Below are 27,926 nucleotides of genomic sequence, written 5' to 3' on the forward strand. Positions count from 1 at the left end.
GCAGTGTCTGCAACTCTTTGGTGAGGGGCCAGAACCCCAAGACGAGCATCCGCGCCCTTCTCGGCGGTTACACCCGGTTTGTTGTATTTCAAGTAGACGAGGCCAGTTCAGCCTCTCTAACTCGACAGCGGCCTCGCAGTCTGTCTTTCAGAAGAACCAGCGCCTCAGCACAGCGGTGCCACTCCCTCTCCCTGACCTTAGGACTTTCAGGGAAGCTGGAAGCCTGTCAAAGTCCACACCCGGGCCCGGCTCACTGAGCCGCCACCCCAGGTGCAGATAAAGACGCTCCCACTCCTTTATCTTCGAGACTTTCGGGGAAACTGAAAGCATTTCAAAGCCCCGTGTCCGCGCTGAAAGAGAAACGATATCTCTTGTTCTTTCCGTCATGGCCGCAGCTGCGCAGTTCCAGAGGGTCCGAGACGGGGTCTCTTGCCCCATCTGCCTGGAGCTGTACTCGGACCCGGTGTCCATCGAGTGTGGACACAACTTCTGCCGCTCCTGCATCACTCGCTGCTGGGAGGGGCCGGGCTCGGACCGCTCCTGCCCCCAGTGCCGGGCAGGATCCAGAGAAGGTACCCTGAGACCCAACCGGGAGCTGAGGAACATCGTGGACATGTCCAGACTGAATGTACCACCTGAGAACCCCCGAGACGAGCATCTGTGCCCCAAACACCAGCAGAGGCTGCAGCTCTTCTGTGCAGAGGATCACACACTCCTGTGTGTCATCTGCCGAGAGTCCAGGGATCACAAGGCACATACAGTGTATCCCATAGAGGAGGCTGCCCAGGAGCACAAGGTGAGTGTGTGATGTGTCATAAACGCAGTCCATGTGCCACACAGAAGCTCAGATTATTGGAAGCATTTATAGTACACTGATTTCTTGTTACTTACATCAAATAGGTGTAGAGGATGAAGTGACAGCGGGTAAGTCTTTTCAGCGCTCCCAAGTTAGGGAAGAGTTGAAGATGCATCTCTCTAAAGAACATGACCCCCTCTTCATCTCACCAGGCCCATCCTTACTCACTTCTCAGAGTCACCTGACAGCATTACTGGCCCGGTTACCACCAGCAATCTTCATTCTCTGATGTCTGTATTCTCACAGTCATTCTTAATTTTGCGAGTGGCAATTTGCGAATCGCTATTTTGGGGACGCAAAAAGCGGTCGCTTTTTTTGCGAGTCGGTATTCTATTGCAGTGCAAATTTGTCATTTGCGAGTGCCTGTCGTACATTGCGCACAGCCATTTTTGTATGCGCAAATCATTTTGCAACTGATTTTGTCCATGCAAAATGGTCATACAACTGGACCAAAGTGTTCTATTTGCTTAATGTTAATTTTGAAAACTGCCCATTGAGCCACTGAGCCGCGTAGACTGCGAGCAATCCTCTACTGACCCCTTGTGATTCAGCACCTTCCGTGAATCTCCATCTGAGAAACCGAGGCCACCTGTTGTGTTGGGGCCCTAGGCCCGCTTTGGCATAATGAATGGACACCGACACTTAGAGGGGTAGCTGGTTAATGGGCCAAGAGCACGTGCGCTCCGCCCTATTTATTAACTGTGTCACGTGAGTCGTGACATCAGTGGTGGGTGGGTGTAAAGTGTAGGTTTACAGCCTAACAACTAGAATGTGTCCAGCAGGACACAACATTCCTCCCAAAATTTAATAAAAATTAAGGAAAGGCAAATTCCGAACCTTTGGGAGGAAATACATAAATATATAATCATCATAAATTTAAAATGATTCTCTTCAGCTGCTTGCTAGATGACGATGGTGTAAATTGTTGCTGAGACATCAGTTCTCCTGGGCTCGATGTCCTGGTTCTCGGTGGGCGTGCTCTTCAGGACTTGCGCCCATGAGCAAAATAAAGGTAACAATACAAAAATAAATGGGCGTTCCTTCAAAGTCTTGGGGGCTAGACTCTGGAACTCATTACCCCTACATATCCGCACTTTAACCAACTTGACTGCCTTTCGGAAATCACTAAAAACTCATCTCTTTTCCCTCATCTAGTTCTCTGTGGCCATCCCCCTCTCCCCTCAGGTACTGGTTAGGTCAGCGCCGGGACGCTCCGTTGCTGGGGCAGCTGTTTGCGCTTTAACAATCATATAACATAACATAACATACAGTCAGAGACATACATGCCAACATTTTTAAATTAGGAATAGGGAGATTATGAAATATACAAGGGCCTTCATTTTACTTATTGACATACGATGAAGTAAAGGCAGTTTTAAGTGGAAGACAGCTAGAATAAGGCCATTTTGGACTTAAAAATTCAGCAGTTTCCTGCCTGAATCAATATGTTTGTACCAACAAAGCGGGGGGCTGAACTGTTCCTACAGGGGAGGTTAGAGGAATGCAAGGAAGGGCTAAACAAAAACTGGCGTGACCAGAGGTGTAAGCGTGACACCTGTGGGCATCCCTTTGTCGGATGTATTTGCCTCACACACCCCGAAGGATGTCATGCTTCATCATCGGCGGTTGCTCCTCGTCGGGGGGGGGGCGGTGCAATCCCCGACGGGCACACCTCAAAGAGGGGCACTTTGGCGGAGATCTTTTGTATCCAACTGCCCTGTGGTGAAGTGTGGGTGTGTGGGCGGGGAGGCAACTGAGCCTGAGGTGCTAATTAAAATGCAGCAAGGGGTGCCGGAAACTATTTTATTCTGGTGGTCCCCCTGTTGCAGTTAAAATCGTGAAAACAAGCTCACTCAGTGTCACCTCGTTAGGTAGAGTGACCTGTGTGGAGCTCTGGAAAACAACAAGTGGTCAACATGTTTCTCGCGAAAGGAATACTATCCAGCGATTCATCAGGACCTTAAAAAGTGAAAACTATAAAGAAAATAAACTCAATAACATGCCAGTGTCATGTATATGGTGTGGTGCGGGTATATTTTTTTACCTCAATGGAAAGTCCTATGCCTGGAACATGAGAAAGAAGGAGATACATATTAGTAGTACATTTCTCATTATAGCAGTAAGGATTGTCAGCGCCAGAATGTGAACGTAATAAGGCATGCTTGGGGCAGTGTGGGGAATAGTCACTACCTCTCCATGCCAGGTGGTTTCAGCGTGCAGTATTGAGTGTACACACACTCTAAAACTATATAAGTGGGGAAATACAGCATTAAAAACAATATGTAAAAACAGCAGGCAACTACAGAAACACCAAACTGGCTCGGGGTGGCAACATGAACATTAATGGTGTGGGTGTCAACAACTAAGACTCAGTTTGGACTGTCAGACCTAGGTGGCACACTGGATAGTGAGAAAATCAGCGCCGGACTCACCTAATGGTTAAGGGCTACATGCCACATGAGTGGTCGGCGGGTCGGCACAACGGGGTTAAGCCTTCAGACTTGGCTAGAAAGTAGATATATTGCAAAAGGTTAAAGAAATCCCTCCGGATAAATCAGGTATGTTTACAGCGCGGTAGCGCTGCAAAAAGGAATCAGGAAGCCGATGTTAAGGCCTCCATGCGGTCAGGTCTCAGAGCGAGCCCCCACATCCCTCCTCTTACCTCAATCAGCCCGTGTCCGCGTCGTATCACCTACCCATCTCCGCCGAGCTCGGATAGATGGGTAGGGATCGCGGTGTTTGTTTTTATTGAAGCGTGGCTCAAGGGTTCCGGTCAATACCACGCCTCCCGCCAATGTCACGTGACAAGGGCGGTTACTCGGTCGGCCATGATGGAGTGGTGCAAGTGGACCGTGTTGTAAATGTATATATGTAATACGTATAAGAAAAAGTGTATATTTCTACGGTTGCATGGGGACTAGTCGTGTTATAACATGTTCCTCACCGTGTGCTACAAAAAATTGTCATCTCGACATAGAATTGCCAGAGTATAGATAACTGGGTGATACTGGCTAAGACTGTGTTATTCGAAGTCCAGTTAGGACCTGGATCATGTATAATTCGCGTAAGATATGAAAAGGAATATTTTCAATATGTTTGTACACATGTGGCTTAGACCCAACCCTCGTGTCAATTAGATTAATAAATGCTAGGATCAAACAATGAATTACTTATGTATGAGTGTTTTTTATTTACCTTTTCCTTTATGAAAGCTCAAAACTTTTTTATTAAGTCATGAAAGGGAACACAATATAGTCTAAACACATTTTGTTTTCGACAATGATAAGCGGTCATTCAAACCATATCAAATTGCATACACATAACAATACAAATACAAGGGGGGCGGAGCTTACCGGCAGCGAAGATGGCTGCATAGTCCCGTAGCTCCATCCCGCAACTAAACAATCCTAAACCAATCCTGCATTTTTTTAGGCGAATTCGGTCCTCCAAGCGGACCACAGTTAGGGTGAGGAGGGGGCTTCCTGACGAGCGATCTCCGCAGCTGTTTGGTGCCGTACACAGGCAGTTCTTTGATACTGCACAGCAGAGAGACGGAGGGCCCAGAAGCAGCGGCCTAGAGTACCTGCACTGCCCGGGCGACGTCACGGTGCGTGCGGCGCCGATCTGAAGACTGACCGGGGGCCGGATCGACTTGGCGCCACCGACCGCTGGTTGGCGGGAGATCACCGGCGCTTGGCACACACATCATCAGAGGAGTGGCGATCGCCCTGTCTGCCCCCCCTGACCTTGGAGAGACGTCCGGAGCCCCGAGGAGAGTCGGACACAGCGCGCCTGTTGCCGCGTTACCACCGGGGACGGGGAGATGAGGCGACCCCCCCCGGTCTTGTTGAGGTGCGGCGCCCCCCCCTGCCTACCGAGACGACGCTACTTGCCACGATAGCGGGAGCTGGACTGCCCCTGAGTGCCTACCTGGGCCTTGTTGGACACTGAGGCGGCTACCCCCACGAGGCACTTGACCTTGCGAGCCCTGGTCGTCGCCCTGCGTCGCCGTCGGGGTCGGCCGTGTAGCTGTCCCCTTCCTCCTTGCGACTTTGCTGGGCACTGGAGTGTTGGCCTGCAGGGGGGCTCCTCTCCCTGAGGCAGAGGGGGCACACGGCAACTTGAGTGCCTCTGGTGGAGTTTCCGGGACGCCCGTCTTCATTGTAGGCCCGTGGAAGACCCCACGGGAGGGATAGACACTGCGGGGGGCCGGCTTCGGCGGTGACCTGGGTGGCTGGCTAGACGGAGGCTGATTCCAACTGCTTGTCCCTGCTTATCGGCCCTGCCGCGACGTCCTACGAGAGTTGGGCACCGTGACGGAGCTCCTGCTCTTGACCATATATACCATTGGTCGCGGCTGCTGACCCTGCCCGACCCCCGCTGAGGAACCTGACCGGGAATTGAAGAAGAGCTCACCATGCCGGAATGCCTGGTGTGTGGATAGGTTCTGGTAACAATGGGCAAAGGCGACAAGACGCAGAGTAAACTCACCTTCGAGCACCGACGCTCCAGATCTCAGAGTGCAACAGGTGGGAACATGAACACTGAGCAGGAAGAGGGGGACGCGACAGGGAGTGCAGAGATCAAGAACATGCTCTTAGCGATGGAAAAGGGCCTGCAGAGTAGCATGACGTTGCCGGGGTCTAAGCTGGACGCCCTCGCCTACAGAATGGACAGGATGGCAGAGCGCATTGACAAGCATGCAGAGCGTCTGGACATGTCAGAGAGGAGGCTTACTGAAGCGGAGGAGGCGCAGACGGAGCTAGGCACCAACCAGAAGAGATTGGACAAGATGATGCAGACACTGCAGGATAAAACGGAGGATTTGGAAGCACGCTCCCGTCGCTGTAATCTCCGCATAACGGGCCTGCCGGAAACGACCCAAATTGGCAATATGGAACTCTTCATTGAGAAGTTGCTAACCACCCTGCTTGGAGCTGACACTTTCTCCTTGTGGTGGAGCGCGCCCATCGATCCCTGGGCCCGCGCCCATGCCCGGGTACACCACCACGCCCCATCATAGCCAAGTTGCTTAATTACAGAGACAGGGCCGCAGCCCTGAGACAGGCAAGGGAAATAAAAACTCTACAATATGAAGGTTCTGAGATATCACTCTACCCTGACTTCACCGCAAAAGTGCAGGAAGCCCGCAAACTTTTTTCTCCTCTAATGCATCAGCTGCGGGATCTCAGGCTTGACTATGCCATGCTCTATCCCGCAAAACTCCGTGTAAATCGGCAAGGACACTCACATATATTCATTGACCCAAGAGCACTGAAGAAATCCCTAAAGGCCTGGTCAAAGGACAAAAGCAAGGAGGCAAATGCGCCTGCGGAAGAGGCAGAAGGCGGTGGATTGCAGGAGGGGCGTGAGTAACTGCAAAGTGATGGATGCTTGATTAACTAGGTGGGGCTGGGACATTGGGGCCCGGGGCGGGTGTTACCGCCCGCCTGGCAGCGGTTTTAGCTTCACAGTTGTCTCCTTAAAGGTACCCTATGCCGGGGTCAGACTTTCTTGCGGCCTTGGCGATCTCCCGCCGACCGCCCCCATATGCCTGTGTTTTTAACATTGCTGATACTCGGAGGGGGACGGACTTCTTTCTCTTTAGCAATGATAGCGCATGACCCCTGCGGAGTCCATTCTTAAGTCCTGAGGAACTTTACTGTCCTTCTGGGGGTTGAAGTAACCTCATTGATGCACAATATAGAGTGCTGCGGGCTGGGGCAAGGGTGGTCTGGGAGTAGTGCGCGTTCGCACTCCTAGTTGGTGCCTGGCAACCTCGGCCCCTGCATGCATATCTCCTGATCTGTCTCCCTAGAGACTACAATGTTTGAGTTTTGGGTTGGGAGGGGAGGGAGGGTAGGGGGATATGTACGGCCCAGTTGGGGTGGGTCGACTGTGGGCGGGGGGGGACGACTTGTTTGTTGTATTACAGGGGCACGGGGGGAGGGTTGGTTCTTGCACACAGGTTCCGGACACCGGTCAGGCTGGACTCACACGAACAATACGCACCCATACACGGCACCACTCATGCCACCACTGACAACACCTAAAACAGGTGGTGACTCCTCCCCTATGACGCTTAAAGCTCTGACGTGGAGTGTAAGGGGGCTGAATGACTACCTCAAGCTGCGGAAAGTGATGAACTACTTACATCATCACCAAGTGGACATAGACCTTCTGCAGGAGAAGCACTTACCCCTCACGAGCGGTATGTTGCTCAGCAGATGCCTGGAGGGTAATTCCATTGCTGCAGGTTTTACTACTCATGCAAGAGGGGTCATTGTCTGGGTGAACCCGAAATGCAAGCTCACATTAACCTCCCTGGGGGTGGACACGGAGGGTCGCTATGTAGTTGCGCGCTGCAGCGGCCCTGGAGTAGACATTATAGTGGTCAATGTCTATGGTCCGAACTATGACTTCCCGGACTTTTTCCGAATTGACTATTGGCTAACCTCTTCCACAGTGACGAGCCGTGTTAGGTACTGCAGGGTCCTCCCGCGCACACTTTCGGATAACTCCCCACTGCTGCTGGTACTGGACACCCCCAAGACAGCGATTTTCCCCTTTACGTGGCGTTTTCCGCCATTCTCGCTCCTCGACCCAGTGTTCAGAGGAGAACTAGCGGAGGCTATAGAGGTCTTCTTTTAGACCAACATGGGATCGGTGGATAGTTTTCAAACGCTCTGGGAAGCCTTCAAGGTGTATATCCGAGGAGTAGCCATGTCCAAGCACTCTAGCGTGCTAAAGTCCATCAGACAGAGGCTCTCAGAGTTAGAAAGACAACTGCAGACACTAGAGAAACAACAGCTGAGAGACCCCAGTACAGCTATCACTGACAGTATAAAGTCCCTTATAGCGGAATATCACGAGGAGGCAGACAGGGAGGTTAAGCACATGGGTAAATATGCAACGGTGTGCTCCTATGGTGAGGATGAGAGGCCTGGCTCGGTCCTTGCTAGACTACTGAAGGGCAGACGAGGGAGATCGCAGGTAACCGAGCTGAAGACTCCTGACGGCGATATCACTACCGACGAACAAGAGATTGCCAATATCTTCCGGACATATTACTCGGACCTCTACGCTTCAAAGAGTGGGGGACATGAGGATGAGATTGATGACTATTTGGAGCATATAGCCCTGCCCGTGTTAAACAACGCACACAGAGAATTTCTTATGCTCCCCATTGAGAAAGAGGACATTTTAGAGGCCCTGGCATCCATGCGTACTGGTAGTGCCCCGGGGGGTGGACGGCTTCACAGTGGAATTTTACAAAGCCTTTCGGGAGCAGCTCCTTCCCCACCTGTCCGCACTTTTTGATGATCTCTGTGTGGAGGGCAGTATGCCACGATCCATGAGGGAGGCACTGCTGGTAGCGATCCCGAAACCGGGTAAGGCGCGTGAGGAGTGTGGTTCCTATAGGCCGCTATCTTTGTTAAATGTAGAAACTAAACTCTATGCTAAGGTGTTGGCAACTCGTCTGGCACTACTGGCCCCTGACCTGGTCGCACCAGAGCAGGCGGGTTTCATACCCAACCGCAACCTAACTTACAATATACGCATGGTGCTGGGCACCATGCAGCATGTCAAACAGGATACGAAGGCCATCGCTGTGTTTTTGGACATGGAGAAGGCGTTCGACTCCATAGAGTGGCTCTTCCTGAGTCGAATCCTGCGGCGGATGGGACTTGGCGAACCGTTTCTCCAAATGATGGGGGCTCTTTACCACAAACCCTCGGCCAGGGTGCGAATTGGGGACCTGGTGACGGACTCCTTTGCTATTTGTAGAGGTACTAGACAGGGCTGCCCACTCTCTCCATTGTTATATGCGCTGGCGGCGGATCCATTGGCGTGTGCTCTGAGAGAGTATCATAGCGACAGGTGGGGTACGCTTCCCTACATACAAAATAATCGTCTCCATGTATGCGGACGACACTCTGTTATATGTACATGACCCAGAAAATAATCTTTCACCGGTGCTTAGAGAAGTGGTCCACTATGGCGCCCTTTCGGGCCTACGGTTAAACTGGTCTAAGTCATTGGCCTTCCCCCTCACGCCAGTCACTCATAAATTTGACATGGACTACCCTCTTCAATGGACGGAGGAGTTGGTCAGATATTTGGGGGTCCATCTGCACACCGACCCGGAGCTTCTCCTTAGGGAGAATTACAGAGTGGTGGTGAGCAGACTAGAAGATGATGTCGCAATCTGGAGCAAACTCCCTCTTTCCTTGATGGGGGCGCATCGCCATAATGAAGATGGTGGTCTTGCCGAGACTTCTGTTCCTTTTCAACATCATCCCGATTGTCCTGTCCAAGGCATTCTTCCACCGCTTGACACAACTGATGGTTCATCTTGCCTGGGCAGGCAAACAGCCCAGAGTGAAGTGGACGACCCTCACTCTACCATATGCCAAGGGGGCCTCGGTGCCCCTAACTATGAACTTTACTATCGGGTGGTGCAGGCGTCGCATTTGCACACATGGGTGCATGGCGATCAGCGCATTCCACATGTAAACTTGGAGAGACTGTTCGCGAAACCGTTGGCCCTCCCGGTCACGGTCTTCCAACCATTAGACCACAGAACTGGGATCCTCGACTCCCTCACATCCACAAACCACACGTGGCACGCTCTGCTCACCCGACGAGGGATGGTTCTGCTGTACTCGCCACTTATGCCCGTGGACTGGGTGGTGTGGCTGCCCCCTATTCATGAGCGGGTAGTGGTCCATGCAATGAAACAACTTGGCATTCACATGGTTGGGGACTTCTTTAGCGATGGCAAGGTTAAGACCTGGGAGCAACTGACTTGTGAGGGAGAGGCCCAAACACTGTTGCACCGATTCAAGTATCATAGAGTGCGTGGCGCTTTCTCAAACTTGCTGGGCCCTGTCTTGGCGGAGCCCCCGGAGATCCCGGAGCTGACATACATTGTCAAAACGGAGTCTCCACGTAAGTTGGTGATGAATTTATATAAGAACGCATTAATACAGGAGGAACAGCAGTTAGTCAAGGCTAGGTTGACATGGCAGAGAGATTTGGAATTGACTATAGACGATGCTATGTGGCAATAATGCTGCGTCAACACTAAAAAGATCTCCTTAAATGGGAAGCACAGACTGATACACTTCAAATTCGTCCAGAGGGTCTATTACACTCCTGAAAGGCTGCATAGATACGGTCTCCGGCCTACCCCAGCTTGCGAGGGGTGCCACGCTCCAACCGCGGATTACTTGCACTTAGCCTAGAGTTGCCCGAGAGTGCAGACTTATTGGGTGGAGACCTTTACTGAAATGAGTAGGATCCTGGAAGTGGTGCTGCCTCTGGACCCGGCGCTGGCGCTCATTGGTTATTCTAGGTGACTCCCGGTGGCAATCCGGCGATTGACGGATATGGGCATGTTAATGGCAAGAAGGGTGGTGGCTCTCTGCTGGATGAGAGGACCGCTCCCCACTGTCTCCTGCTGGGCCCGAGACATGCTTTATTGCTGCACACAAAGTGAACACTATAGTGAGCTGTTACCTCCCATGAGTCGCCCGAAAAACTTCTGGGGTTTGTATCAATCTGACTTAACTAACGCCACTCGAGGAGGGGATACTGCCCCGGAAGACGGCGCGGATGCAACTCAGACAAATTCTGCTGGGGAAATAGAGGAATAGATGCTGTTAGGGGGGCTGCCACATACTAGTAGTGACTCTGGAGGGGCTGATCAGGGGTGATTGGGGGGTGGTCTGCGCTGCTGATGCAGCCTCCCTGACATGTCTCATTGAGACAGGTAGTTGAGCCTCGGAGAGGGACACAGTTTCGAGTGGTGGGTATTAAAGTGAGGTGCGTGACACTACGGAGTATGGGGTATGCTTGTAGATAGATACACCTGATCTTTTCAAGAAATGTATTTTCCACAATGTTTAGCCTGAACGAGGTGTTGTGTGCGTGAACTGGGAGGAGGGGGGGTTTAGGCTCAGCCGTGTTTACTTTTGGCATGGTCTACTCGGTATTTATTGTCAAGTTATGTTGCCTTGATTGAGCAGATTACTGTGATGCCGGGTACTTATGTACTCTCAACCAAGGCTCAAGTAGAAGTATTTGAAGTCTCCGATTCTACATGATGCAGCAAGCACCATGTATGTTTGTATCCGCTTTGCCGCCGGACGTCTGGGTTGTCGGCTGATGGGCTGTGTAATCACTGTAACACTCTGCTACATGATAGCTGCCTGCCGCCGGCCTCAGGGTTGTAGGCGCTCTGGCTGAGTCTTCTAGTTTCTTTTTTTTGATGCCAATAAAGGTTTTTAAAACTCAAAAAAAAAGAAAAACAATACAAATACAACATGTGACATGATGATTCAAATCAAGTAACGACAAAACAAAACATCACTTTTTTATATATCAATTTTGCATCATACGCACAACATTTGATAGTCCTACAACACCCTAGACAATCAAATAGGCGGTGTCTAGGAAAACAATGGGAATTCCTAAGGGGTGCATCTAATTATAGTAACACCCTCAGAGAGAAAGGAAATCAATTCAACACTCCTCAATGTTTGACGAATAGCCAACACTTTTTGAGTCCCGGGCAAAAAGTACAGGGGCTCTCTTCAGGGCTTCTTAATTTTAAAACAATGGTGTTGTCTGTAACAAGTAAACAGATATACAGAGAAATGGCTTATGAATTGGTCATTGTCAGGGCTCCCACCCTACTGAACATTATGGCTATGCCGCAAATATATATGAATTTTACACAATCGGGAATAACTGATAGACAGTGCTTTTTTCGTGCTCGATTTTCTGGGGGAAAATCGGTGGAGCAGATTCTATTGGAGACGGAAGAAAATGATACATAAGCATTTTTGTCTATTTTATTCCGCACTTCTGTGTGGACTATGTGTGCCAATGAAGCCTACCTTTTTTATCCTAGAAGGTCACGGTCCTTCATTTTCTCAAATACTGGCTGAATCGATGACTCTACAAGATAGACTGAGTTTCAGTCATAATGTTTTCTGTTCATAAATTGAATCAAAAGAGTTGCTTTTAACGCAAGGATCGAACTGGCTGTTTAAAAAAAAAAAAATCATACCTGGCGGTTAAACGTTTATTTTCGGCGCATCTATTGTTCATTAGAAGCCTGTCGCGTGTAGCGCGGCTGCTTCCTCTGAACCGTGCTGCGGAAACAACAAAACGCTCACGAGCAAGGCTTGTGCCTAGATACGGAAAGGCCACCCGCCCTCCACAGTCACAATTGATGCAGCTTCCAGCATCCTTCTTCCTTATTAAGCGCCGCGGGGCTTTCATACATCCTTATGACACTGTGGAAGGAGGATAAAAGTGAGCCCGGTTTGTTTTTGATTTTCCAGAGTTCGAGTTCAATTAAGATAAACAGTCTGCTTTTGCGCATACCCGCTCGTGGGTCATTTCACGATGCATCATCCTTTCTATCCGATGTTAAGCGTGGAGTGGAAGCAGCGTGTACTCTCAAGCTGAATTACGTGGCAATTCTCTAAGGTATACTTGTGAGTTGTAGTTGGAATGATTGGCCAATGAAATAGTTCAAATATCTTGTGAGCACCCCTGGTGCATTATGGTACTGGTAGTTTTTTTTTTATCTCGGCAGCTCCCTTGAGCAGGACCCTTTAGGAATTCCCAATGTTTTCCTAGACACCGCCTATTTGATAGTCTAGGGCGTTGTAGGACTGGCAAATGTTGTGCATATCATGCACAATTGATATGTAAAAAAGTGCTGATTTGTTTTGTTGTTACCTGATTTGAATCGTCTTGTCATATGTTGTATTTTCATTGTTATGTGTAAGTAATTTGATATGGTTTGAATGACCACTAATCATTGTCGGACACAAAATGTGTTTTGACTATGTTGTGTTCCCTTTCATGACTTGATAAAAATGTTTTGAGCTTTCATAGAGGAAAAGGTAAATAAAAAATAATCATACATAAGTAATTCATTGTTTGATCCTAGCGTTAATTTGAGAAATGCATCTAATCGACATGAGGGTTGGGTCTACCGCATATGTGTACAAACTTCTGGCCCTACCCGACCCTTGTCCCTAGTTGGGCTGAACTCCCCAGTTGTAATGAATCAATATGTTGGCATGTATGCAATGATACCAACAGAATTGTTATATGAAAACTAATTGTTAGAAATTAAAGAAAAGGTGGAGAGAAGTCATGTGAAAATCATTTAAATTGAATACTAACAAGAAAATATAACAACAAGAAAATGTAATGCTATGTGAAAAATTCTCTAAGAACTAATGTGGAAGAGGGAATTCTTCAGGGGTATGAGACTTGCATCCCAGTGCAATAAAGGAATCCAACACTAGACACATGTGAAAGTCACATATTGAGCAACAGGGGGCTTTGCTCATATTTTGTGGAAGAGGCCTTGGAACGGGAAAGGGAACAGGCAGAATGCAAGTGTAATCTGGGGCATAGAAACACAGTCAGTCAGCTTGGATAAGTACAATAGCTACAAAAAGAAGGAAGGGCTGCTAGTATCATAAAGTCTATCTATATACTTACTCCTCACTGCATCATAAAGCAGATCTTGGTTGAGGAGGACAAAATTAAAGGTGCATCATATTAGGGAAAGTTCACCTGGAGATTTCTTAGGTAATTGTTAGAAATTGGGTTGTTGGTTGACTGGGATTTGAACCAGCAACCACAACCCTGGTCAGAGTCAGGCAAACCCTAAATTAACATAAGCTCACTCTCTGGTAGCTTGGCACAGAGCAGCCAGGCTTAACCTAGAGGCAGTGTGCAAAGTAGTTGAGCAAAAGTACAAAAAGTAAAACAGTGTGATAGTAAGTGGATCTCTAGTTGGCAGTGATATACACCCTGTCCAAGTAGGGGCCCTCTCTCTAATCAGGGTAGGTTACACAGCTAAGAAACCCTGCTCACCCGCTTGGTAAAGTGTCTCAAGCAGTCAGGCTTATCTCAGAGGCAAAGTGCAAAGTATTTGTGTACACACATACATACACACTCACATACACTCTCACACACTCACACAGTAATACAGTGAAAACACTAGAAAAGGACTCCACACCAGTTTAGAAAAATAGCCAATATTTATCTAAATAAAACAAGACCAAAACGACAAAAGTCCAACATACACAAGTCAAGATATCACTTTTAAAAGAGTAAGCCAGTTTAGTCCATACAAATTAACCGCTTAACTGCGGCAGCAATTCCACCGAGGTGCGGTGGTTTAGGGGAGTGGGCGGGGCCACCTTGGCCAACAGACATGCGCAGCACTACGGAGGTAGTGCTCGCGACAGCTGTTGGCCGACAGATGCATGGAAGGGGTTAATGGGTGCATTTGTTTAGCAAAAAGTACCATAGATGCATCAAGAATCAAAGATGAGAACAGGCGCAGACAAGGTGAGTGGCCGGTCAAGAATGCGATGCGTTGGTACCAGTGTGGCAGAGGAAGTGATACCTAAGTTCCTTACTGGCAGGGTAGGTAATACATTGGTTTGCGGACACACGGCCTCGGTTCCTTACTGTGGTGCAGTGTCGATGAATAAATCGGTGCCCAGGGATAAAGCGTCAAAATTCCAGATGCGCTACGTCGATTCACAGCGGCAAAGCAGGTGCTGAATTGGTTCTAGAGCAGTGATGTTGGGACTGCTTCAAATCTTTACAGCAATGTGTTGATCTACATTTGCGAAGCCGATGCCGTGTTTATCCAACTGCAGTGAAGCAGGCGCTGTGTCGGATCTTTGCAGCGATGCATCGATTGGAACAGATGCTAGGATTTGATTTTCTCCTTATGTTCGCCAGGATTCACTTTCCTAGGGCCTAGGAACTGGGTTTGGCACCACTTGGCTAGTCAGAACTCTCAGCAAGAGAGCCCAGGTTCTATCTGATCTTTGATGGCCCTGATACTTCTTAAAGTAGGCAAGCTCAACTCAAGATCTTGGAGAACCTCTGAAGCAGGATGTACAAAGCAAGTCCTTTCACTCCTAGGACAGAAGCAGCAAGCAGCAGGCTAACATAGGCAAGCAAACAGCAAAGTAAAAATTCATCCTGACAGCTTATCCAGCTCTTTTTCCAGAAAGAATGTCCTCAACCCAAAAGTGTTCTGCATATGGTATCAGAGGCCAGTACCTATACGAATTTCAGCCTTTGAAGTAGGTAAACTTCAAAGGAAAGTAGTTTTAGTGCAAAAGACCCTGCTTTTCCCTGCCCTGGTTCCAAACACAATACAGAGGTGTGGTGCCACCGCCAGGGCGACTGATGCTGGAATCTGGGGATCACAGTTCGATCCCCGGCACTGGCGGCAGGTAAGCCCAGCACCATGTGACTCTGGTGTGAGAAAGTGCCATCTTTCTTGCATTGGTATGCCCCCACTTTTTGCTGAACTGCTGATGTGCTTTGACTGAGTGTACCCTGGGCTCCTGCCAACCAGGTGCCAAGGGCCTGTGTTCCTTCCCTAAAACTGTGTTGAAACTAAAACCCAATTGGCATCTCTGGCCACCTGTCACCCCCTAGTAAATGGTACCCTAGGTACCCAGGACATGGGGACCAGAGAAGACCCCTGAGGACTGCAGCACTTATTGTGCCACCATCAGGGGCCCTGTACCCTGACACCCACAAACTGCCTTTGCAGGCTGAGTGTCTATGTACAGAACTAAACAAAGAGTTGACATGTGCCCACAAGACCCACTGCCCTGGTATACCTCAGTCACCCCTCTAGCTGGGTCCCCTTTGCCAGTGATGTGGGCACAGGTGCATGGCCCTGTGCCCCTACAGTACCCATGGCCATTCCTGGGCACTGTAAGTGCAGTGATGCCATTAAGAGTATATGGTGCTGGGAGATTGTCATTTTGAACTCCGCAGCACCATAATGGCTACACTGAAGACTGACACGTTTGGTACCAAACTCCTCAGCACATTAAACCCACACTGATGCCAGTGTGGGATTTAATGTAAAATGCAGCACAGAGGGCATCTTAGAAATGCCCCCTGAAAAATAACCTACAATCCACGTCTGGACTGAGTGGTTGCCGAGGCTGCCACACAGCAGACATGTTGCTGGACCCCTGGGTGGAGAGCCCCTCGCTCTCCTGGGCCTGCAACAATGCACATCCTGGGTGAGGTGCTAGGTTTCCTCCCCCAGGATGGGCAAGGGGAAGCTTCAAAGGCATGCTGCCTTTGTGAGCTTCGCCAGGCCGCTTGGTGGGAGAGGCGAGGTGAAGCATGACCCCGGGCTCCGGCCATCTTGGAGATGGAGAGCCCTGCCCAATCACAGCTAGGCTCCTGCCCCCTCCCACAGGAGAACCATTGGTCCCTGCCCTTGCCCTATCTGTAAGGACCCTAAACTTAGTATTTAGGGGCACCCTGAAACTTCTTTCCTCAGATCCCGATAAGAAAAGAAGAAACAAGATCAAGAAGAAGAAGACCCGCCGTGCAGCTGCTCACAACAGGATGACACCAACTGACTTGACCCCAGCCCTACCGGCCTGTCAATCCTGGAACCTGCTCCTGCTTAATCCCAGCGACTCCTGCGGACAGCAACCTTGGGACACCCAGAGGACATGCCTGCCTTGACCCTCTTAAAGACTGGGACTCCCACAAGCACAGGCTCTGTTTCAACAACCAACCCCCTGGTATCAGCCAGGAAGCTCAAGACCAGCCACTCTGCACCCGCCGAGCCTGGCCGTGCCCAAGTGATCCAAGACCATGAGGACGTCCCCCCGGCGACTCGGACCTGAAGTCCAGTGCCCAAATACCCTCCTCGATGAACCAGACGACACCTGCAGCCTCAAAACCAGGGACCCCTCCAACCGCGACCAGCTGAGGGTAAGCTTTCCTGACACCCAAAGACACCCCTGCACCCAGCACCCTGCGGCCTCCTGTGCCCTCCTTTGGGGTACCTACCTCTTCTCCAAGATCCCAACTTACCTCTCGAAGTGGTGGTCGCACCTGAAGAATCACCGTCCCCGAGTCTGCAGCCTTTGTTCCCTTTTTACCTTTCCCATTGAATAACATTGAGCGCCCCACGGCTCAAAAGCACCCTGCACCCAGGCACCTGAGTGCCTCTGGCAGTGCAACCTTTGCCCTATCCTACTTTCCCATTTGTCCTGAGCAAGTGACCAGGAGCCCAGCTCCCATTGCCTGCTATCCAGCAGCCACCAACCAACGGCCCCATGCCTCTCATTGGATAACAGTGGGCCTAACTACCTCTGCACCCGGCTGCCCCTGTGCCACTGAGGGTGAACCAACTGTACTTACCTGACTCTGGGGGACCCCTGAGTCTATGCCCAGAACCTTAACTTCACCAGTCGAGTACTCAACTGTAAACCGGTAACTCACTTACCTGCTTTTGGATAACTTTGACTGGTTTGACTCGAAAAATCTTCTAAGTGTGAAGTTTTGAAACTCTAAAATATTCTTATAAAATCTGCCAAAATCTGAATTCCGAAACACTCACCTGTGATCAGGAGAGAAGCCAGTACTGTACTTTGTAGCCCGGTACTAAAACAAAAATGTAATCCTAACCGGGTTTTCCAGTAACCTAAATTTTCTCCATATGAATCCATTGTCTGCTTTTCTGTGAAAACTTGAAATATTCTTTAAAAATCATACCAACTACTGATACGTAATTACTTACCTGTCTTAAGTAGAGATCCCAGTGCTGGACCTAGGAGCCCAGTACTGGATTACAAAAGTAGCGAGAACGTACTTTAACTGTAACCTGAATTTTCTCCCATTGGATAACATCGCCAGATTTTCATTGAAAAGTTTCTAAGTGTGAACTTTTAAAATACCTTTATATTCCTTAAAAATCACTGCAATAACAAAAACGTTTTTACTAGACTGTTTTCAGCTTGGACCCCAGGATTGAATCTAGGATCCAGTCCTGGAATTACAAAAGTAATCTACAAAGTAATCAACTTTATTTGTGTAGAAAAACCCATTGAGCTCAATGCTAAATTTTGTTTAGAATTGTGTTGCCTACTGCAACCCCTGTATCTATTGTGTTTACAAAGTTTTTTGTCTATCTGCAAAGTACTCATCTGAGACCTCTGATATCGAGAAAAGTATATTTTGATACCTGTTGGTTCTAAAAATAAAACAACTATATCTTTGATATATAAACAATTGGCCTGGAGTTCAGTCTTTGATTGTGTGAAACCTTTTGCTGACTGAGTGTGTACAACAAATACTTTAAACTGTCCTCTGGTACTGCCTTACTGCTCGACCAAGCTATCACTTTTGAGAGTAAGGTCAGCCCTGACTTTAACCTCTGTTATGCCTCTGGGGATTGTGGACTCTATACACCATGTACCTTACTTGGGTCCAGTATACATAGAGCCACTTTCTCACATCTGGGCAATAGTTTGCTTAATCTTCCGGATGGCCCCCAGTGCCTGGAGACCCTTACGGGTGGTTGATCATGCTTTACAAAGTGGATTATTACTATTATTATTATTATTATTATTAATAATACTGAGGGGGTGGAGACGACTTTGTGTAAGGACAGGCACAGCCCTATTCAGGTGTCAGTGTCAACTCCTCCTACCACTCTAGCTGAGGAAGGCCCATTAACTTGGTGAGGGGCCATCAGGATATGCAGGGCCCACCTCAGCTCTCTTTGTATAACTGACTAGAGTGAATGCACAAACAGCCCAACTGTCATCCTGACCCAGACGTGTATTCTACAGACAGGAAGAGGCACAGAACTGTTAGGCAAGACCATTACCGCTTTCTCAAAGTGGCAATTACAGACAAGCAATTTAAAAACCAACTTTACCAAATGATGTGTTCCAGAGACCCTAAACTCCAAATCTCAGTGGGTGTACTTGCCAAGTCAAAAAAGCTGTTTAAACTGTTCACTCATGCAGTGGCTGGTCTGAGTCATGTTTGAAGGACTACTCAGGTGGGTGGCACAATCAGTGCTACAGGCCCACTAATAGCATTTGATTTACAAGCCCTGGGCACACACAGTGCACTTTTATAGGGACTTACTAGTAAATCAAATATGCCAATCATGGATAAACCAATCATCAATACATTTGAGACAGACAGCAATTGAGACTGGTCAGCAGAGGTAATGTACCCAAAGTCCTAAAACCTCCAAAAACGAAATAAATAATAATAATAATAATAATAATAATAATAAAAGAGCTTGTAAAGCGCTCAGTAACGCCATCGCGGCGTGTCCCCGCGCTGGAGCTATCAATGAAACAGCATGACATGTGATCCTAAATCAAAACATAGGAGGAAAAAAGCAAAAATAGTGAGGAGAACCATGCAAAAAGTGCCAGGAAAACAACACTCAAAAAATGCTACACCAGGTTAGAAACATAGTCATTAATTTAATAAATAAAGCAAGACCAAACGACAAACATCCAACAAGTTTAACTTGATATATATGCAAATGTAGGATTATTATGCCAAGCAACCCCCACTTCTAACACACTTATAGATAGGATGGGAGGGGAAGAGGGGCCTATATTATCACTACTAACAACTCCAACTGCTGATAGTGAAGTCCTGAGCACGAGTATCCCCCCAACCCAGACCAAGGGCTCTAATCAAAAGCGGAAGCGTGAGACTACAAGTGCATACTCCAGGAAAAAGGCCAAGGTAGCGAATGCACATTTATTTTCCCAGGTTCTAGTTCACCCTCCCCCTCCTTCTCTGTTTGCAGAAAATAATTGCCCTCTAATAACCGAAACTACCCCATTGAGGTCGATGGGGGAGCATGAGAGTTTGGTAATTGAAAGTAAGAATGATGGGCACCCACTCTGTATGATTCATGGAAAGGATATGGACTTTCTAACAATTGTGTGGGAAACACTGAAAAAATTACTTACCCCACTGGAAGTCAGATTGTCTAGTATAGAAACTCAGCTTATGGAGACGGAAAAAAGTATTTTAAATCTGGCCACCCTGACACTTTCTGAACAAAAATCGACTGGTATCCCGGCTACAAGTTACATTCATACCTCAGCAGCGGCCGTTGTCACTATGCCATCCTCCCCGGAGGTAAAACCCGTCCCTAAACCTCGCCAGAAGGCGCCTGTAAGTACCACGAGCAATAATAAACCAGCAGGAGGCACAAATCAACCCTTGGCGCCTCCCCTTCCAGCTCTTATAGCCCCCTGTGCCACCTCCTGAAGTGCAGGCTTCATCGAAGCATAAAAAACGTAACATTCATAAAGTCACTTCACAGAGAGACAGATTTATTAAAAATCATTATAGGGGTTATGTTGATCTCCCCCCTGACGTTAGACCCTATGTAACAATCCTCACGGGGGTACCAGAAATCTTGCAGCAACAGCACGAGGACTTTGGGTCACTGAAAAACAGGGTCATCCACTGGCTCAATGTGAATAGGCCATTGCCCAGTCACCTCAGAAGCAACATCCTCATGGTACGTCGGGTCCCCTGGATAGGGACCACGCACAAATCAATCTCAGGTGACTGTGTAATAGTCTCGTTTGAACATTCTAATACTGCACATTTTATTCACTCATGGAGCGCCAATGGTGCCGACACATCTATATTAACCCGACCACTTACCTATTTTTATCCACCGCAGTCCCGCTCCCATATGGGGGCAAACAAGAATTGGAACACGATCCCAGTACGCCAATCTGTGCAGGGTGGGCAACCCACCCAATGGCAAAATAATTATGGAGGGTGGAATGGGGTTCCCACTTATAATCGATTTGGATGCCTGGAGGACGTCGATTGACTCCACTATGTGGCTTCTGACGTCTCCCCCTGACTGATTTAAATTGTTCATTTGCTTATCAACTACCAGGCTCTCCCTTACCAACACTAATGCCAGACAGGGTCATGGAAATACCGGCACCATTTCCGTACCTTCCAAGAGTCCGTATTCAATCCTTGGCGGAAGTTAAGTATCCAGAGAAACAGGTTGCTGACTATTCCATCGTTGAAACACCGACTTATTATAAAGAAAAAGCTGAGCCTATTACCCCCTGTATAGTTGATAACCTCCATGCAATCTGTCCGATGGCTTCCGAGGGTATGCATCTCCCTAAACACTCTCAGGATAGGGCAAACAGGCGACCACTATCCTCTAATTCTATTGAGGAGACTGGGATGCTAAGTACACTCTCTATACTGTCCTGGAATGTGGCCGGGCTACGCAGCAAACTTGACTCACCTGACTGGTTGGAGTTTGTAGAGGAATATGACATCTGTCTATTCCAAGAAACATGGGCTAGAGAACAATATTCCCATACTGGGTTTGCCACTTTTGAGGTTGCGGCAACATGGGCTGGGAGGGGTCGTCCGTCCGGTGGCCTGTCAATCTGGGTAAGTTCTCACCTTGGTTGTAAGGCAACAAATATGGTTACAAACTCACCGGACCTCCAGTGTGTTGTCCTGGAATGGACGTCGGGTGATAGAGTAGCATTAATTAATGTTTACTCCAGACCGGTTGGAATTACAGGCACATCAGGGACAATTGAGGAGCTGGCCGTGTTCCTTGATTGTGCAACTCTTTGCCCCTCACTTATAATGGGGGGGGATTTTAACATCCAGTTTGAAGCCCTTCCGGAGTATCTGGATTGGGTATTTAGTGAAGAAGACGATCTTTGGGAGATACCCGACTTAGCGGGACCTCCGGTTAAATCATGGTCACCTTTAGCCACCCAAATAATGTCCCTAACTTTATCCCATTCTCTAAGGGCTTGCAGCGGGCGGTGCAAAGGCGACGTACCACCACAGCACACCTTTAACAGATCAGGGCACGAATCAAGGATCGATTATCTCCTGGTTCGAACTAGGGACTGGAAAAAAGTCAGGGACTTCGCAATACTGAGAAGGAATGACAGTGATCACAATGCACTGACCATGAGGTTCGTTGCACTGAGCACGCCAATTTTAATTACCGATAACAACTCGTTGCCCCCTGCTGGTCTTGTTGCATCTAGCAACAGACGTAGGATTAGATGGGCCACACTCGTACAGAACCCAATAAATACCCAACGACTATATGAGCTAGTGGTCCCTGCCCTGGAAAAAGCAAGGGATTTTCTGCTTCAATCACCAATCCCTGATAATTACAGAGTGCTGGGGGATATCCACTCTGAGCTCTGCACTAATCTGGCAGAGGTAATGAACCCAGTGGTCAGGAGGAAAAAGGGAAAGGAAAGGAGAGCCACGTGGTTCACTGCTTCTTGCAGAAGTGCAAAGGCTTCCCTCCTAGACTCACTAAAAAACCGGGACACTTCTAGTGTAATTAGGTGCAAAAGGATGGCTTACAAGTTAACCACCCGTAATGCCAAAATAGATTGGGATCAGCATAATTGGACGGAAATGATGGCTGCCCTGGCAACTCACGATGCACGCAAATTTTGGCAGATCGTCAAGCATGGTTCAGCAGAACCCACAGCGGCAGTAGAGGCAAACATTGCTGCAACACTATGGGAGGAACATTTCAAATCTTTGTATAGTGTCACTGATTCTGGCCAACAAAGGACCCCACCTGAAATACCAGGGTCCAATTTTCAAGAAGTTCTACCCGAGATGGTCGGGTTCACATTGGGAGAACTTAACAAGGCAATTCTGGATCTCGCGCCCGAAAAGGAGCCTGGTCTGGACAAAATCCCGGGTGACCTCTACAAGCAGGAGGTCAAGATCTGGGCCCCCTATTTGAGGGAGCTGTTCAATGCAATCCTGAATGGCATGGCGATCCCCCCGACTTGGCTGGGGGCAGAGATAGTCCCTATATTTAAGAAGGGTTCGCCTCTGCTCCCAACCAATTACAGGCCAATAAGCCTGATAGATGTTTCTCAGAAACTCTTCACTAGGCTGTTATTGGATCGTCTACTGGATTGGATGTCGGACCATGATATTCTGAGTCCATTCCAGGCGGGATTCAGAAAGAAGATCTCCACTATAGACCAGGTCTTTCGGCTTGCCCTCTTATATTGGAAAACGGTACAGATGGAGGGTGGCAGCCTCTATACTGTATTCGTGGACCTGAGGGCGGCTTTCGACCTGGTCCCCCGCAGAAAACTCTGGGAGGTGCTGACCAAATTGGGGGTACCTGGGGGTCTGTTGGAGATGATTATTCGTCTCCACACTACCAATTATGCCCAAGTGATGTGTGGAAAGGTGGGGGGCTTGTCGAATCGGTTCCCCGTTGACAGGGGGGTTAGGCAGGGTTGTGTGCTTGCATCAACCCTGTTCTGCCTCTATGTCAACGGGGTAATCGCTCACCTCGATGGGATTGCTAATTTAGATGCCCCAAAGTTGGCAGGCAGCAGGGTGCCGGCGATATTGTTCGCCGACGACACCCTGCTCCTCTCAAAATCCCCAATGGGGTTACAGCGTGTCCTAAATGGTTTTGTGGAATTTTGTGGGGAACACGGTTTAGAAGTTAATACTTCAAAAACCAAATTCATGGTCTTTAATGCCCCGCAAGGTCTGCGAACTGCCCCTACCATTGGCCAGACTAGATTAGAAAGGGTACGTACTTTTGAGTATCTGGGGCTTTTGCTAAACGAGAGTATGACCTGGTGCACACACCAACAGAAAGCACTACTGAAACTGACCCAGTATTCGGGAGGGGTGCTGAGCCTCATGGGAAGTAATAGGTCATCTATTAAACCTGCTGGCCCACCACTCCAGATTTACAAGGCACAGGCAAGGGGGGCCGCCATGTATGGTTCTGAGCTCTGGGGGCATGTATCTTCCTCAGAACTATTAAAAGAAGAGAACAAGTTCATAAGGAAGGTGGTACTACTCCCGATTAGTACGCCTCTTGTGCCACTAAGGTTAGATCTAGGGCTACGTCCCCTAAGTGAAGAACTGGCACTGCGTCCCCTTCTTTACTGGCGCAGGTTGTGGGCAGTCCCAGAACTGACTAGCTATAGGCAGGGTCTACAAGAAGTTTTAGCTATGCCAAATGCTGGGAAAATTAAGTGGCTTAAACATATTAGAACAGAGCTGGACGGACTGGGCCTTCGGTCACTCTGGTCTGATCCCTTATCTGCATGTCCACTAATCTCAAAAAAGAGTCTCGCAAAGGCATACCATGACAATAAACTAGCACTACTTCACCAACAGGAAACTCTTGGAACACACACAGAGCTATTTCTATCCATCAAGGACAACTATAGATTTGAGCCAGTTTTGGACAAAATATATCCTCCAATATTAAAGAAATTATATTTACAATGGAGGCATGGGACTCTCCCTACCAGAGCTTTAACCAGTAAGTGGACCAAATCAACATCTAGTAAATGTCCGGCCTGTGGGGTGGATAACGAAACAGATCTTCATATAGTTTTTTTCTGCCCAGCTTATCATGTCTCCCGAAAGAAATGGATTGTTCCCGTATGTAGAAGTTTGGGCTTTGGGGAGTGTTTGACCGCGCTACGAGTTCTGAAATCGGACTTGACTGATTACATTGTTTTTGCTGTTGCCAAATATCTGGGAGCAATGTGGTACCTAAGAAGTAAACACCTTAAAGCTGAACATTGATTACTAACTGATTGTAAATTTGTTCTTGGCAAATTATTCTGCACTTGGATGGACTGCGATGTCTTACTATTTTAAAGTTTTAATGTTTTGAAATGATTTATGTATATCTTTTATGGTGATATAATTGCCGAAATAAAGATTTTTGATGATATCAATTTTTAATGAATAAACTGTAAAATACCACTTGGAAGGACTTACTTGGGAGATCTGGTCGAGCTGGACAATTTAGAATTGTTTACCCTGCTTCATGAGAGCGATATTGATATCCTGGCTCTTTCGGACACCTGGTTAGGGGACTCCTCAGCCCCGGATATCATTGCAGCCCTTCCAGACGGCTATGAAGCACTATGCTGAATAGGCAGGGAAATGAAAGAGGAGGAGGAGTGGGCATTATTTTCAAGAAACATCTCATGATTATTAAAGCCCTTGCTGAACATCTTGAGGGGGCAGACCTATTAGGGGTAAGGTTTTGTTTAAAAATTCTTGCCTCCTATTTATGGTAGTCTATCGTCCCTCACAGTCCCCTCCTACTTTCACAGACCTCTTTATGGAAGTGGATACGGACTTATGTACCCGTTACAAAAGACTTTTAATAGTAGGTGATTTTAACTTTCACTGGGACAGTGCTCCAAAGGATCCTACAGCACGTTATCTCGACTCTGCGATGAAAGCACTTGACTTCTGCCAGTTAGTCGACAGTCACACACACATTAAAGGCCATATTCTGGACCTTATTTGGTCGTCACTGCCCTTGGCTACACAGTTACAAATTACCCCGTGTGCTTGGTCTGATCACTTTCCTGAGCTGCTGGGTCCTGAGTGACTGCCAGCTACTACGGTCACCTTCAGCTTGGAGATTAATTCGCGATTGGAAGAAGGTTGAAGCTAGCCACTTAGCCTCCGCCCTTGATGCAGTTATTGGTACCTACGCCCATCCATGCAACTTGGCGCAAGAGAATGACCAACTTACGGCTACTATTTGTTCTGCCCTTGACCTAATAGATGATGAGAAAGGAAAAAATTAGAAATCAAGAGCACGGCGCCCCTTGGTTTAATGATGAATGTTGGAAATGGGATCCCCGGCTGGCCAGGGCTTTTCGCCAAAGTCAGTCAGAGACCACCACTCCCAAGTCAGGGCAAGGGAGTTACACGCCAAGATAACCCCTGCTCACCCTCTAGGTAACGTGGCGCGAGCAGCAAGGCTAAACTTGGAGGCGATGTAAGTTAAGTATTTGCGCCCGCACCCCAGCAACAACACCCAAAGGCCCACCACAAAGGAAACTCCACACAAGGTTATATAAAAATAGCCTTTGTATTACACCAAAACACATTAGATAAAACACACACTTTACAATGTGCCAGAGGCACGGGCAGAATTTACAAGGGATTATTTACAAGACAGGGCCACCTGGACCACTGTCAGTAATCATAAGTAACACTTTCGGAAATAGCACTTAGAATGTAAAACATAGAATGTAAAATCACTTTTAGCACACAACCAGTAACTACTGGTAACCAGGATCTCACTAGCACCACCTGCAGTAGGGAGAAAACAACCACCTATGTATAACAATACCTGTAGGGGTGTAAGCACATAACACATGATGCAATGCATAACATTCATTCAGAGGTGTAAGAGAAACACATGACGCATCAACACACGTTCAGCGGTGTAAGGAACAAGGCACATGATGCATCAACAACACATTCAGAGGTGCAGAACACAGGGTGCACAAAACATACTACACATTGTACATTTCCTAACACCCAAAAGCAATAGGACATAGATCATAACAGCATCTACCTCAGTTAGCGCATAAATCACCTTTAGCGCAGAACTCACAAAGTCCAGGTTGCGCCAAACTCACACAGGTCACCACCTGTGACTGTCCCTAGGCCAACTGGCCTCTCTAGGGCTTAGGACGCCCTGTGTCCAAAGTCAGGGGCCTAAACGGAGCAGTTGCCCACAAAGTGCTGGGCAACTGGTGCAACCATGGGGGGGTCAACGTTGGAGCCTTCCAGGCTCTTAAGCAATAAAATGTCCCCTCTGAGCCTCTCCGTGCTCTAAATCAATAATGGCCGCCATGAGCCTCTCAGGGCCCTAAACAAATGACTGCCCTCTGGGAGCCTCGCTGGGCTCTAAATAAAGAGATGCCCCCTGAGCCTCTCTGGGCTCACACACGAAATGCCTGCTGAGCCTCGTGGGCTCGGATTCACAACTGCCCATGGGGGAGCCTCTCCTTGCTCTGAAGCAATGTGGGGGTAGGCGGAGTCCCTCTCGGGGGACTCTGCTTCGCTTGAGGTCTCACGGGCCTCTCTGCCCATGGAGACTCGCTCTGGAGGGGAGGGGCGGGCACCGGCAATGTGCCCCGAAAACCCCCCTCCCCTCAATGCACTCACCGGCTCTTCCTGCGGCGGCTGCTTCTCCTTGGCCGGGGCTCCCTCCATTACATGGGAGCCCCGCAACACCGGCGCTGCACTTTCCTGGCTGCCCCGGGGCTCTCTCCACATCATGGGAGCCCCGGCGGGCAGCTTCCGCCTGCCTCTCTCCTGCCCCCGGCCTGCCTGACTTCCAGGTCGAGGCTGCGGGGGCGGGACTTCCGGCCAGGCCGCGCTGCCATTGGGCGGCTGGCCAACCATTTCCGGGTCGTCGCGGGCAGCGCGGCGGCCCGTTTTCAGACCTGCAGAGGTTGGAGGGCAATTCACCGAGGGGTGGGCTCCCTCGAGTGAAAGGATCACGGGGATGAGCTCCCCTTCTCTGGGCAATGCCGGGTGGCACCGGCTGTGGATCGCGGAGGTCGGCAAAAACGGCGGAGTGGGCTCCCGCGCCGATCCTCACGCAAAATGCGTGCAAACAAACGCCGGGTGGGCACCGGCCTCGGAAAAACAAAGCGCTCTCAGCGCTAGCAGGACACAAAGCGCTCCAATGCGCCAGTGACAGCGCACAAGCGCTTCCAGGCGCCAGAAGCCACCAGTCAAGCGCTCCCAGCGCCACCAGACAGGACAAAGGGCCTCCAGGCGCCTCAGGGGAACACACGTCCAGCAAAAGTCCAAGCACAGCGCTAGAGGGGAATAAACAGCGCTCCCAAGCGCTATAAGGGACCAAAGTCCAGCAAAGCTCTTCAGGAGTCCAGGGGCTGGGCAGGGCCCAGGGGAGGCAAGCCTTCCCCCTGGGCCCAAGCAGCAGCACGCCCCTGGTAGATTCAAGCAGCAAACAAGAACCTTTTTCAAGAGGTCACAGCCTCTTTTTATACAGACAAATCCTTTGTCTAAGGGCAGGGTGGGGGCGGAACCAGTCGCAGCTGGTTCTTGAGTACTCTTGATGGCCCAACCACCCATTTCATTCACTGGGGAGGCTAGGGTCATCAGTCACACCACAGGGGGGCGGAGCCAGCATTGTGTGGGGAAAACCCAGCCCATCCAGGACACAGGTACACTCCTCCCACACATCACTCATGCTAATCTCACACTCACCACCGGGCAGACCCATCCAGACTTCCTGGAGCCTGGCATGCCAGCCAGCTCCAGCCAATCACACTCCAGCACCCTCACTGCACACATATCTCAATGTCCAGAAGTAGCA

At 49.0% G+C, this 27,926-nt stretch overlaps 1 protein-coding gene across 1 annotated transcript in view; it reads left to right on the top strand.

The window, feature by feature from the left end:
* The first annotated feature begins 284 nt into the window (after positions 1-284).
* LOC144752941 (E3 ubiquitin-protein ligase TRIM39-like) overlaps positions 285-27,926 on the top strand; it is a 142,751-nt gene continuing 115,109 nt past the window's right edge. Inside the window, exon 1 of the mRNA XM_078640754.1 lies at positions 285-796. Within this exon, the coding sequence (XP_078496880.1) occupies positions 386-796 (411 nt within the window). The 5' untranslated portion in view covers positions 285-385. The remainder of the gene's footprint in view (positions 797-27,926) is intronic.

Source organism: Lissotriton helveticus, chromosome 5_1 (assembly GCF_964261635.1).
Source record: "Lissotriton helveticus chromosome 5_1, aLisHel1.1, whole genome shotgun sequence".
In the NCBI taxonomy this organism is placed as follows: Eukaryota; Metazoa; Chordata; class Amphibia; order Caudata; family Salamandridae; genus Lissotriton; species Lissotriton helveticus.